At 46.9% G+C, this 12,885-nt stretch overlaps 1 protein-coding gene across 1 annotated transcript in view; it reads right to left on the minus strand.

Moving 5' to 3' along the window:
- The window catches only part of LOC115332173 (neprilysin-1-like), a 114,588-nt gene that overhangs the window by 60,096 nt on the left and 41,607 nt on the right, over positions 1-12,885 (minus strand). Inside the window, exons 7-8 of the mRNA XM_042289829.1 lie at positions 1,743-1,823; positions 548-681 (exon numbers count right to left, since the gene is read on the minus strand). Of these exons, the coding sequence (XP_042145763.1) occupies positions 548-681; positions 1,743-1,823 (215 nt within the window). The remainder of the gene's footprint in view (positions 1-547; positions 682-1,742; positions 1,824-12,885) is intronic.

Genomic DNA, 12,885 nt, shown 5'->3' on the forward strand with positions numbered 1-12,885 from the left:
TTTCCAGTAAGACATTATTCTTTTAACATACATGACTATCCTTCGATACGGAAAATGTGAACATAATTGTGTCTTATTGCTTGGCTGTTGTTGCTTCCCACTTTGCTGTGTTTTTTTTTATATTTTGTTTGACCTATTTTCTTTTTCAGCGCCCATAAATCTAGTGGTAAATGAATAAATTTCATGTTATGTCCCCTCTACTATTGGTTGTTGCAGGTTAAGAAAAAGGGACGAGCTCTTTGCACAAAACCCTTCCCTCTTCATTTGAGCAGCACGAACGCTGGAGAGGAGGCGTCAGGAGACTCGCTTACCCTCCTGAATTCACTCTATTAAAATGGGAAGTTTGAGGAGCTTTGCAGGAGGAGCTTGCGCTGATGTGTCAAGCAGCAGCCTCTAGACATTTTTTGCTGGGCAGCTACGATATATATTAAACATATTATAGTAAAATATGAGCACGCTGCGCGCAGATCCTATTTACCCAACTTATTTGACGGCATATTTAAATACTGGCGCCACCTCATAGAAAATTTTGAACGCATGTACTTACGGCTTTGTTTGACTAATCAGTCTAGAAACACTTTTGTAGTACCCTAATCTCCATACCACGACGCTTTGTGAGTTTTTTAAAGCCGTTCTAATGGCTTCGAATTGGTGTTGGAGAATTCTTTTCCAGGGCAGTCCCTGTTCAAACAAATTGAAGCAGATAAAACTAATGAACACGGAAAAATATCCGCAATTGAATTGCAACCTCATCAGAGATTTAACTTTGTTAATTTTTATTTATTTACCTGATATTTTTTTATTTTCTTACCACATCGCCCGATGGGATTACAGTTGGAGGGATATATACATAAATCATACACACAAGCGCTATATTATAACATCTCAGGAAGCGCATATGCAAACATTAATAAATGCAGTAAATAAGGTCACTTGAAAGCAAAGGAATTCACTTTGCAATGCAGTAAAAACACGTCATTGTTCACAACTTAAACAACTTTCGAGCTCAACTGATTCTCTTGCGGAATCAATTGAATCGAGAGGCAGTCAGTTGATACTCCTACAAATCACTTACTGAAAGGTTTTTATTTGTATTCAGAAAGCATTCGAAAACATACAACACTGTAGCGTAATCATTATGATTTATCCAAGTGCAGAAACAATTATGTGCGTTTCAAAATTATCACAATATTTCTCGCGATAATTTTCCAATATCTTCTCGATAACAACAAGCTACAAACAAAAACTCTTAGGCAGTCATATGTAAAAAAATATATATGTGTTTGTCGTTTAACTAGGTGCGTGGACTTAAGCTATGGGTTACCACAAAACGCTTTTCACTGTGGAAAGATAGAGCATGAATTCGTCTAATTGGAGCGGGTTGGTATGTTACAAGAATTTTTAAAAGAAACGAAAACAAATATTGTTTGTTTGTTTACACAAGTCTAGTTCGATTTGAAAATAAATTTGGCCACCAATTCAACCCGTCATGCAAACTGGCAGTTTGGTAAGTTCAGTAAACGACAGCTAACCTGAACTTTTCAACGCGCTTTGAGAGTAGCGACCACGAAACCGAATTCCGTTTTTATCGTGACTGAAAACTTCAAATGTGCGGATTGAGCTAAAGATATGTGGGTTAGATTTCGGGGGATTCCTGCACTCAAGCGATATACTCTGTATATAGCTTACACGGGCGGCCAGACTCGGAAATTCTCTAAAGGTGGGTTTTCTAGGTAACTCACCCCAATCAATCTCTCTACTTCCTTAAGTGTCGTCATTTCTCGGTTGTTCTTTGGATCAATTCTGCTGTCTTCAGTTGTAGCCTGAAGGTTTGAAGGCAGTATTGAAAGAAAGGGTTCCATTTGAAAAGACAAGCAATATATACCAAACACGCTATAGATGATTGCAAGCAGCCCCTCTTCAAAACTTTGTGTCGCCATCTTGGGTAGATATTGATTTCTATGAACTCCAGTCTAATATTCATGTGCACGTCCGAGCAAGGCTTGACTACCGGGCCATTTACACACACCTGCAGCAAGATGGCGGTACTGCTAGAGGCCGCTGCCGTTGCTATCAGCAGTACGCGTAGTACTGACGTCACCGGGCGCTCTATAAGAAGAGCACCGTCGTACGCGCAGCCAGATCGCTGCCGGCCTCTGCGGAAATAAAGCTGTTTCGCAGTCCTTCCTTCGTCTGGCCACTCCTTGCACCGCAGACATAACAACTGGCGACGAAGATGGGGGCAACAAAGCCAAGACGAAGGTGAGAAGCCTTGAAGCTGCGTCCAAACAGACAGCGAAACATCACCGCACGCCGCTGGGTACTCGGCGACAGCAAGTTTCTCAAGATGGCATCCTCCAGTCATATCGGCCAAGTAGAAGCCTTCAATGAAACTGTGAGTGACTGGCAGTCTTATGAAGAAAGGTTGACGTCCTTTTTTCTGATCAACAAAATACCTGACGACCTCAAGGTGCATGCTTTTTTAAGCGTTATTGGGCCTAAAACGTACAGTCTCTTGAAGTCTTTGACGGCACCTGCCAAACCGTCAGAAAACAGGCTAGAGCAACTAACCCAATTGCTGCGAAACCAGCTGTCACCGAGAGTATCAGTGATTGGAGAACGAGCGAAATTCCATCGCCGTAGTCAGTTGGAACACGAGAGTATCGCACAATATGTAGCGGAGCTCAGGAAGCTCTCTCAAACCTGTGAATTTGGCGGTTTCCTAGATGAGTCGCTGAGAGATCGGTTCGTGTGCGGTTTGTTCCGTGCGGACATACAGCGGTATTTGTTTGCAGAGGATAAAACGTTGACATTTCAAAAAGCCGTTGAACGCGCACTCGCGTTAGAAGAAGCTAAAAAAAAAATGTTCAGGAGGCGCACGCAAAAGAAAGGAGCGATGACTTGCACAAGATGAGTACCGAAGATTCCGCGAAAAGGAAACAGTCGTTCGAGTGTTATCGCTGTGGCTCTGATAAGCATTTCGCCCGGGCGTGTCCGCACATTGCAGATAAGTGCATGAATTGCGGCAAGAAGGGTCACGTTCAGCGTGCATGTCGGAGTGCCAAGAAGAAGACTGTTGGCGGAAAGAAGTGGGTCCGGACTCTTCAAAGCGACGACACATTCAACGTCAAGATGCTGTCACCGCAAAGCCGGCGACCCATCACCGTCGACGTGGAAGTTCAAGGAACTTCTTTGAGCATGGAATTGGACACGGGAGCCACGGTGTCCATAATACCGAAGCAGCAGTTCAAGAAATTTCAGCCTCCTTTGAAGCTTGAACCCACCGAGCTACGCCTCAAGACTTACACCGGGGAAGTCGTGCAACCCTGCGGTTTCGTCAAAGCGTCCGTAAGATACAAGAGTCAAGAGGACGTTATACCCCTCTACGTAGTTGACCACAATGGCCCGCCTCTTTGGGGCCGCGAGTGGCTCACACGTCTTCGTCTGGACTGGGACGACATCTGCGGCGTACACAAGCTGTCGGACCCTCATCGGTCTGATGCAAGCAAGAAGTACGAGGCACGCCTAAAAGAACTTCAAGCCAAGTACAGCCGCATCTTCGACGGCACCCTTGGCAAGATAGAAGGTGAGCGAGCCACTTTATTTTTGAAAGAGCAACGTCCGAAGTTCCTCAAAGCGAGAAACGTGCCTTACGCACTCCGGTCGGCCGTAGAGGAAGAGTTGCAGAAGCTTGAACAAATGGGCGTCATTACGCAAGTGTCAACCAGTGAGTTTGCTACGCCTATTGTACCGGTAGTTAAAAAGGACGGCACCATACGTGTGTGCGGGGATTACAAAACAACGTTGAACCCTGTCCTAGACACGGAGCAGTACCCCCTGGCCAAACTTGAGGAAATACTAGCTGCGCTCGCCGGAGGCAAATACTTTTCCAAGCTAGATCTTAGCAGGGCATACCAGCAGGTAGAGATGTCGGAGGACTCAAAAAAACTTCTCACACTAAACACGCACAAAGGGCTTTTTGCGGTGAACAGACTCCCTTTCGGAGTAGCGTCTGCGCCCGCGTTGTTCCAGCGCATTATGGACAACATACTTAAAGGACTACCGGGTGTCATATGCTACCTTGACGATATTCTCGTCACGGGAGCAACCGCTGAAGAACACCTCAGGAACCTTGAAGCCGTGTTTTGTACACTTCAGCAGAAAGGTGTTCGCGTCAAGCGTGAAAAATGTGAATTTTTCAAAGAAAGCCTGCAGTATCTGGGGCACATTATCAGCGAGACCGGCGTCAAGCCAAGCGAGGAAAACGTTCAAGCGTTGCTGCATGCCCCAGCGCCTGCTAACATCGCACAGTTGTGTTCACTGCTTGGACTGATAAATTACTATGGAAAATTCACGCCACGGCTAGCAACGCTGGCAAAGCCTTTCTACAGGTCACTACAGAAGGATGCTCCCTGGTGCTGGAATCGGAAATGTCAAGATGCCTTCCAAGCCATCAAGGAAATCTTGTCTTCGACGGAGGTGCTGGCACACTACGACCCGGCACGCCCGCTGCAGCTATCCTGCGATGCGTCTGCGTATGGTCTCGGCGCTGTGCTGTCGCACCTCATGAAAGATGGCACGGTAAGGCCAATTGCCTACGCTTCCCGAACATTATCAAAGGCTGAGGAAAACTATAGCCAGATTGAAAAGGAGGCGCTCGCCCTAATCTTTGGCGTCAAGAAATTCCACTTCTACATTTATGGTCGGGAGTTTACGTTGATTACTGATCATAAACCTTTGCAAGCGATCCTTGGGCCAAAGAGTGGGATCCCGGCAATAGCCGCCGCAAGACTGCAGAGGTGGGCGGTAACTCTGTCAGCTTACAAGTATAAACTTGCCTACAGGACGTCCGCAGAGAACGCGGACGCGGACTGTTTTTCACGACTTCCGTTGCAGTCCACAGAAGTAGTCGACAGTCACGACGAGACGTTTTATACGCTGCGATTGGCATCTCCACCAGTCACCAGTAGGGACATCGCGCGTCATACAGAGCGTGATCCCGTCCTCAGCTTGGTCGTAGACTTCACCAAGAAGGGATGGCCAGCACATCTTGATGATAAAGTGTTGAAGCCCTATTTTGACAGACGCAGGGAACTCACAGTCCACGAGCGGTGCCTAATGCATGGAATGAGAGTCGTCGTGCCCCCGAAACTTCAACAGCTGGTCCTGGAGGAGCTACACCAGGGACACCCAGGAATAGTGCGGAGCAAAGCACTCGCCCGAAGCTACGTATGGTGGCCCTCCTTGGAAACGGACTTGGAGAACCAAGTGAGACACTGCACGGCATGCCAACAGCAGCGCCACATGCCAGAAAAGGCACCATTGCACCCTTGGTCATGGCCGATACAACCGTGGTCACGGGTACATGTAGATTTTGCGGGCCCTCTTCGCGGTCGTATGCTACTAGTCATTGTAGACGCGCATTCTAAATGGCCGGAGGTTTTTGTCATGACGTCGACCACCGCAGAAGCGACGATAACAAAACTGCGCGATTTATTCGCTCGGTATGGGGCACCAGAAGCTCTGGTTAGTGATAACGGTGCGCAATTTACATCGTCCGAGTTTAAAGAGTTCCTTAAAGAACAGGCAGTTCGACAGGTTCTCACTTCTGCATATCACCCCAGCAGCAATGGACTCGCAGAGAGATTTGTGCAAACCCTAAAGAACGCACTACGAAAAGGCCCTGCAACTGAAAGTATGGAGGAAACCTTGTCAAAGTTCTTGATGACATATCGCAACACTCCGCATGCGACGACTCAAGAAACCCCATCTTTTCTTTTTTTGGGTCGTCGGCCACGAACACGGTTGGATGCACTGAAGCCGGCTCTGGATCGTACTATCCGAACACGTCAGTTTGAACAGACTTCACGGCGCAGGGGTGCTAACAGTGTGTTCGAAGTGAACGATGAAGTGTTCGTGCGTAATTTCAGGAGCGGCCCCACATGGTTCCACGCAACAGTACTGCAGCGGACGGGACCAGTGTCCTACGTGGTCAAGGTGCGGACACCGGATGGACTCCGTACTTGGAGGCGACACAAGGACCACCTGCGCTCAGCGTCTACTGCAGTGACAGCGCCGTCCCTTGTGGGGGAGGACGATACCGACACCATCTATCCTGCGTCTGAAGCCGACGTACCACCTCCGTCTACTGTCTCCGCAAGACAAACGGTGCCCGTCACCCCCACTAACGCTGCGCCTCGGCGATACCCACAACGCCAGAGAAGACCCCCCGATCGCTATGAAGCCTCATGACGTTCCAAATTGCGGTGGAGGAAGTGCTAGAGGCCGCTGCCGTTGCTATCAGCAGTACGCGTAGTACTGACGTCACCGGGCGCTCTATAAGAAGAGCACCGTCGTACGCGCAGCCAGATCGCTGCCGGCCTCTGCGGAAATAAAGCTGTTTCGCAGTCCTTCCTTCGTCTGGCCACTCCTTGCACCGCAGACTTAACAGGTACAATGACGAGCTGGCACGCCCTACACACACCTAACTTGGTACAAGCTTGGTGATACTAGAAGCTAACTTTGGCCTAAGACAGTTTTTACCCCAAGGGCTCAGTTAGTGTCAGAGTACTTTCCTTTGGCCTTTTATGTCTTCCCTCTGGCTTGACACATAATTGCCGAAGTGCCAGACGTAAGCCGAAAATGCCACGTATTCACCTTACAACCATCAACCACTTGTTAGTCAGTTTTGGCCCAAAGTTGACGCAGGATAGCCAAACAACCAGAAGTGGAGTCTAACTACGGCAGTTTGGCGATTTGGGTCAAAGATATCGGATGATAGCCTTACTACATGCAATAAAGCCTAACTTTCGCCCTTGCTTCGGAAATTAGGGCCAAGAAACACAAATTCGAACCAAAGAAAGACAAGTTGGGCTTCACCTTGGCTTCTTCTGGGTTTTTATGGCCCTACATTCCCAGAGACAATACAAATGTTGGCCAAAAGAACTGCGGACCTGGGGAAGGACGGGTCTGCAAACCTCTATGGCGATGTACGAAAAAAGATCTTGGCTGTCATCACCCAAATATATTTGCTCTTATTTACAGTGAATGCGCAGGCGAGCTGGTAGAAGTCTACTATAATGAGTTTGACCCGAGTCTGGGGCATGCAGAAGAAAGAAAGAATATTCTATGGTGGAAGAAAAAGTAACAGGGATAGACAACGTCTCTAACTCAGCTGATGGTTGTATTCAACCAACCTTTATGCACAAAACTACAACCGTCACAGAACAACCGAACATCGCTTAAAAACGCGAAGAGTATATTTGCAGCTGACTTTCCACGCCGGATCTTTTCAATGAACTAGGGTGTATAGTCCATATTGAAGGAGTGACTAATCATTTAATCAGAGACACCATCACTGTGACGCAGTAACACAGGGTAGAGCAACGACCATTCCTGCTACGCTGCAATCTACGCTACGTGCTCTTGGCTTTTAGTATAAACGATCACCACTGAAGAATAAGCGCTTAGTTTCTACCATGTTGCCTCCCGAGTCAGGTACTGATGAGCTGGTGCAACGACTACAGTGGTGACGAGGATTAACAAACACAAATACAAGGCCGGTATTTCGTCATCGGAGAATGAGCATCAATAAGGCAGCTTGAACACGAGTGGAGAGAGGGCTCAGATTGTGACGTCCTTCGGCGACGAAAAGGATAAGTTGTTTTCTCACCGCATCCTGATTAAAGCATTTTTGAAGAGTACGCCGTGACAGATCCAAAGAAGCTAAAGTTACCGCTACAGAACTCGATCTGGACGTTTTATGGACTGGCTCTTTTCTGTTTGGTCACTTTTGCATCGCCGTTAACGGAGACTAGGATGTCCATAGCATTACACGTCAACGTTCTATAGACCTCCTAACTTTGGAGGCGTTTGTTACTCCTTTCTAATACACCGTCAGGGACATTTTAGCATTGGGCAAGTCTATGGACATCCTAACTCTGGGTGAGTCTAGGGACCATCCTACTTTTTCTCTATTTCTTGAGCTTAAGTCTCATGGGTGCGAAAGAGTTATGTGACTCTTTTTGTCATTTGAAAAACTTGGAAGGTGTGAGATATGATGAAAAACATCACAGAAGAGAGAGGCCAAGGAAGAGACACACATAAAACACAGAAGCGCTGACTCGCAACTGAGATTTATGAGAAAGAAAAGGAAACAACGTTTATACATAAAAAAGGAAAAAAAATTACCACGCGCAATACATTCATACAATGACTATTTATAAAAAAAATAAAAAACTATGAGAACTAAAAAAATTCGGCAGGGAGACTTAAGACTGTTTGCGCCTGGGAATGCGAAAGCATTATAGTCCCATTGATGAAATGTTTTCAATTGATGTTTTCGACACGCATTAACGTTCTTTCTGCTGATTCGGTGTGTGCGTTTGCGTATACGTTGGCCAACCACCGGACACACTCGGACCATTTTGCCGCAGAACGCTGATTTTTTTTTGTCAGGCTATGCGATCCCCCACGTATAATGGTACGTCTGAAGACGTACCGTTATACGAAAAAGAAAGAACGCACTGTGCTCTGCATTTGCAAGGTAACAACCGTCAATTCCGCACCAAGCCAGTGGGCAAAACCAAAGAGAGATACAAACATGCGCTCCCAAACCGAACCAATTGACCTTGGGTCTGTCTGTGTTGTGGGTTCACGTTTTCTTCGAAATACCTACTGCGCACGCTGTCGATTCCCGGATGCGTCTGGGTTTGGATTGTCTTGCTATTGATTGTTACTGTGGGCTGTCTCTTCTTCGTGTGAACTTCGGGGCAAGATAATCTTTAAGGGGGACAAAACCCATGTTTTGGGAAGCCTACACTTGGTTACAGCAACACAAACCTGGCAGGATTTAGGTGGCACGACCCTCAAGTCCGACCTAGAGTGCCTTCAAGCAACGCGCACATAAAGCCAACCAGTCGGACCGTCACACAAGCTAGCGGCCACAAACGAAAACCGCATTCGTCCTTTATTTTTCGTTATTTGTTTAAAGCTTTATTTTTTTGCAAATGCAAGAGCTGCTTCCTTTTTTTGTTTATTTCCGAGAAAATAAAAAAAAAGGCATGCCTGAAATATCCGAAAAGTAATTACGATTTTAATTACAATTACCGCCACTAGGGTAATTCATTACATTACTAAATTACCTGTATCAAAAAGTAATGAGATACATTACAAATTACTCTCAAAAGTAATTCAATTACAGTAATTTCATTACTGCCACCTCCGGTAGCATGAAGTGAATAATAGTGTTATCGGAGGAGGTCGTCGACTCAGCGATCAGGGGAACGAGACAGAACAGCACATGGCAAAAAAAGCTCGGCGACAAAACAGCACTCGTCAAAAAAGCACAGCGTCAAAATGGCACAGCGACAGTAGAGCACGTGCCAATACAGCACCGAGTCAAAACAGCACAGCAACAAAACAGCACGCGTGCGCAACTTCGAGCGCGCTCTTTACCTCTCTCTGCGCGAATAATTTGGAACCTCCTTGACCCTTTCATTTATTGTCGCTAGGTTATAAACGAATTTATTGCCTATTTCAGTGCTTACCAAACTCCGCAACCCGGAAACCTTCCCAAGAGATAAAATATCGCGTCACGACCCCGCTTGCGCTTTTCACGAGCCTACAAGAGTCAGTTTCAATGAGCACTAGTCGCAGTGCACATAATAAAATGTATGCTCACGCTAGCTAAACTGAAATCCATAACAATAAAACAAAAAAAATGAAAGCCGTTTACAACTCCCTGTAACGCCGAATTAGAGCTCAGCTCTTGAGGAGGAGGAGGGAAGGGTACTGGGGGGTGGGTCAAGTGACCTCGGGGGGCGGGGGGTCACGTGACCTTGGGGGTTACGTGACCTTGGGGGTCACGTGACCCTGTGGGAGTCACGTGACCTTGGGGCGTCACGTGACGTCGGGGGGGGGGGGTCACGTGACCTGGGGACACGTGACGATGCCGATGACGTCATCAGTGACGTCACTGATGACGCCATCAGTGATGATGATGACGACGGTTTTGATGCCGGTGACGTCATCAGTGACGTCACTGATGACGTCATCGGTGATGATGACGATGACGATGCGGATGCCGGTGACGTCAGTGGCTATGACGTCAATGGGGGGTCACGTGACCTCGGGGGGAATCCCCAGGTCACGTAACCCCGGGGGGTCACGTGACCTGGGCAACCATCGTGACCCTCGTGAGGGTAACCCTAGTAACCCTTGTGAGGGCAACTCTCGTGACCCTCGTGAGGATAACTCTCGTGACCCTCGTGAGGGTAACTCTCGTGACCCTCGTGAGGGTAACTCTCATAACCCTCGTGACCCTCGTGAGGGTAACCCTCCTGAAGGTAACCCTTTTGAGGGTAACTAATCCTCGTAACCCTCGTGGCCCTCGTGATCCTCGTGAGCGTAACCCTCATGAGATTAACCCTCGTAACCCTCGTAACCCTCGCGAGGGTTACGAGGGTTGCGGTTACGCCGACGGCGACGCCGACGCCGGCGCCAACGCCGCTCAAGCCGGGAACGGGCCCCTAAGAGCTGCGCTCTAAAATACCGATGGCAGCAATTGCTTCGTGACCCCCCCCCCCCCGGATCTGTCGGAACCACAGACCTCCTTTTACACTGAAGCAGTTGTTGATAAGTCTGTCGGATTTTTCCGTGTCGTTGATAGTAAGCAGAAAAAAAAGGTCAAAGGTCAAATGCACCCATGACATCATTTGCTATGATGTTCAACAGCTTCGTTGGCCAAACATGTCAGCAAGGATGAGTTTCAATCAAGCTTCGATCTTAATTCAAATGTCGTAGAGATTAGTGCACCTTATTTGGAAACCGTTTCGTTATACAGCCGCAATTAACTGTAAACCTTATGGACGATTACATTTATAGTGGAAGGTGCAAATTGAATGAAGGCATATTTCTGACAGCTCCTTAAAGTTGGAGATTAATCGTATGCTGGTGAACCTGCGATGTATTCATTTATTGAATAAGCGTGCGAGTCACAATTAGCAGAACTGCTCGAGAAGTAGCCAGAATACGCACCAGCGGGCGCCTATATTCCGCTCACAAAAGAAAAGGTTCAACAAATTGGCTGTCGACATGTCGGCTTTCGACGAATTGGCCTAGATTCTCCAATTAATTTCAGCGCCTACTTTGATACATGCATTTTTTAACTCCATATTCTATATCTAGAATTAAGCGTGTACGCCTTAAGCCGAAGAAAACCTTTAAAAGTACGCCGAATTAATTTTCTAAATTCGGTTTTAACTGAAAAAGGGCAGTATTTTCGAGGGCTTTTGGAGAGGTCAGGGGGGGGGGGGGAGGGAGAGGAAGGGGGGAATGTGATTCATTACTGACCGTATGACCACTTCCTCTCGCAGCTTTCAGCTTGTCTGCGAGATCGGTTCAGCTCTCTACAAAAGCTACGAGGGCGCAGGGGCTTTCAATACGAAATCTGGGTTTTTCACCTGATAGGGTTTTGTGGCTCAAGTTCTTTGTTCAAATGTGAGAGTTTCATCGTGCAATGAACATTGAAAATGAAGGGCGTCCGTAATTGTCGAATATTTCTTGACACCCCTAGCTTCTGTCTACTAGAGGAGGGCATAAATACGATTGTTTTATTGTCGTTTCTGTGATCGGCACAAATTCACCACCTCTCGCAGTCGCGAAAACGGGGAAAAAAAAGCACTGAGTACAATGCTTGCCTTTCTGGATTTTGATATTTGCCTCTCCAACTGAAGTGGTAGTGACGTTCATGTTCGTCTTGTGTATAAATACGAGCACATGACGGTAATGTAAGATCACAATAGGGCCACAGTGCGTCTTGCAGAACAGGTCACGTCGGCTGCCACAGGCAGTAACAAATAAGAAAAAACAGTACCTGGTTTACTCACTATACATTTTAAACAAACGCTTTTACATAATGTATTTTCGCCAGTATACTGGTTTTCGTCAATAAGCCGAAAAGAGCAGAGAAGTTTATGAGTCAGCAAATATTCACCGCAATAAACCGAAAACTTCTGTATGAAATAAAAACCGAAAAAAGTATGCCGAACTTTAAAACAATAAAAACTGAAAAAAGTCTAACCCTAGCTACATTGTCAATGTCCTGTTTTGACAGTGTGCTGTTTTGTCGCGGTGCTGTTTTGACGCCGTGCTCTTCTGTCGCTGTGCCCTTTTAACGCTATGCTGTTTTGTCGCTGTGCTTTTTTGACATTTTGCTGTTTTGACGCCGTGTTGTTTAGGGAGGTGCTCTTCTGTCACTGTGCCGTTTTAACGCTGTGCTGTTTTGTCGCCATGCTGTTTTGGCGCTGTGGTGTTTTGACGCGTGCTCTTTTGACGATGCTGTTTTGTCGCGTGCTGTTTTGTCGCCTGCTGTTCTGTCACGGTGCGAGCGATCAGTCTGCCCTATATTGCTTTTAACGAACATATGGAGTAATTTATACACGAGGCCTTTTGTGCATGGAAAGAATAGTCCCTGAAGTCGCTTCGCACATCCGGGTTTTGAGCGCTCGCCACCTTCGGGGGGCTAAAAACACCATCGGAACCTCATAGTGATTCGCCACTTTTTTCATATCGTGTGATACTTTGTGGACGTAATGAACCACCATCGAGTGACCCCTCCGCTTTATGGGACCTTGCGTAACAAGGACCCTATTACCTCAGTTTAAACCTGCTGTGGAAGTGCTGAAGAGTACAGGCGTTCCAATTGAGCTTTAAAACTATATTTTACTTTGTGGGAGCATGACTTCACCTGCGCCCACACTAAAATGGAGCAAAGCTACTCACGCTTCCTACAACTTTGGAATGCGATGGCGTATCATGTAGGATACCTTCCACTGTACTGTCACGCGTGCCGATTCACACCAAAGTTCAAACAAAGGAGAATCT

This window comes from Ixodes scapularis, unplaced genomic scaffold, assembly GCF_016920785.2.
Source record: "Ixodes scapularis isolate PalLabHiFi unplaced genomic scaffold, ASM1692078v2 PGA_scaffold13__105_contigs__length_92229423, whole genome shotgun sequence".
In the NCBI taxonomy this organism is placed as follows: domain Eukaryota; kingdom Metazoa; phylum Arthropoda; class Arachnida; order Ixodida; family Ixodidae; genus Ixodes; species Ixodes scapularis.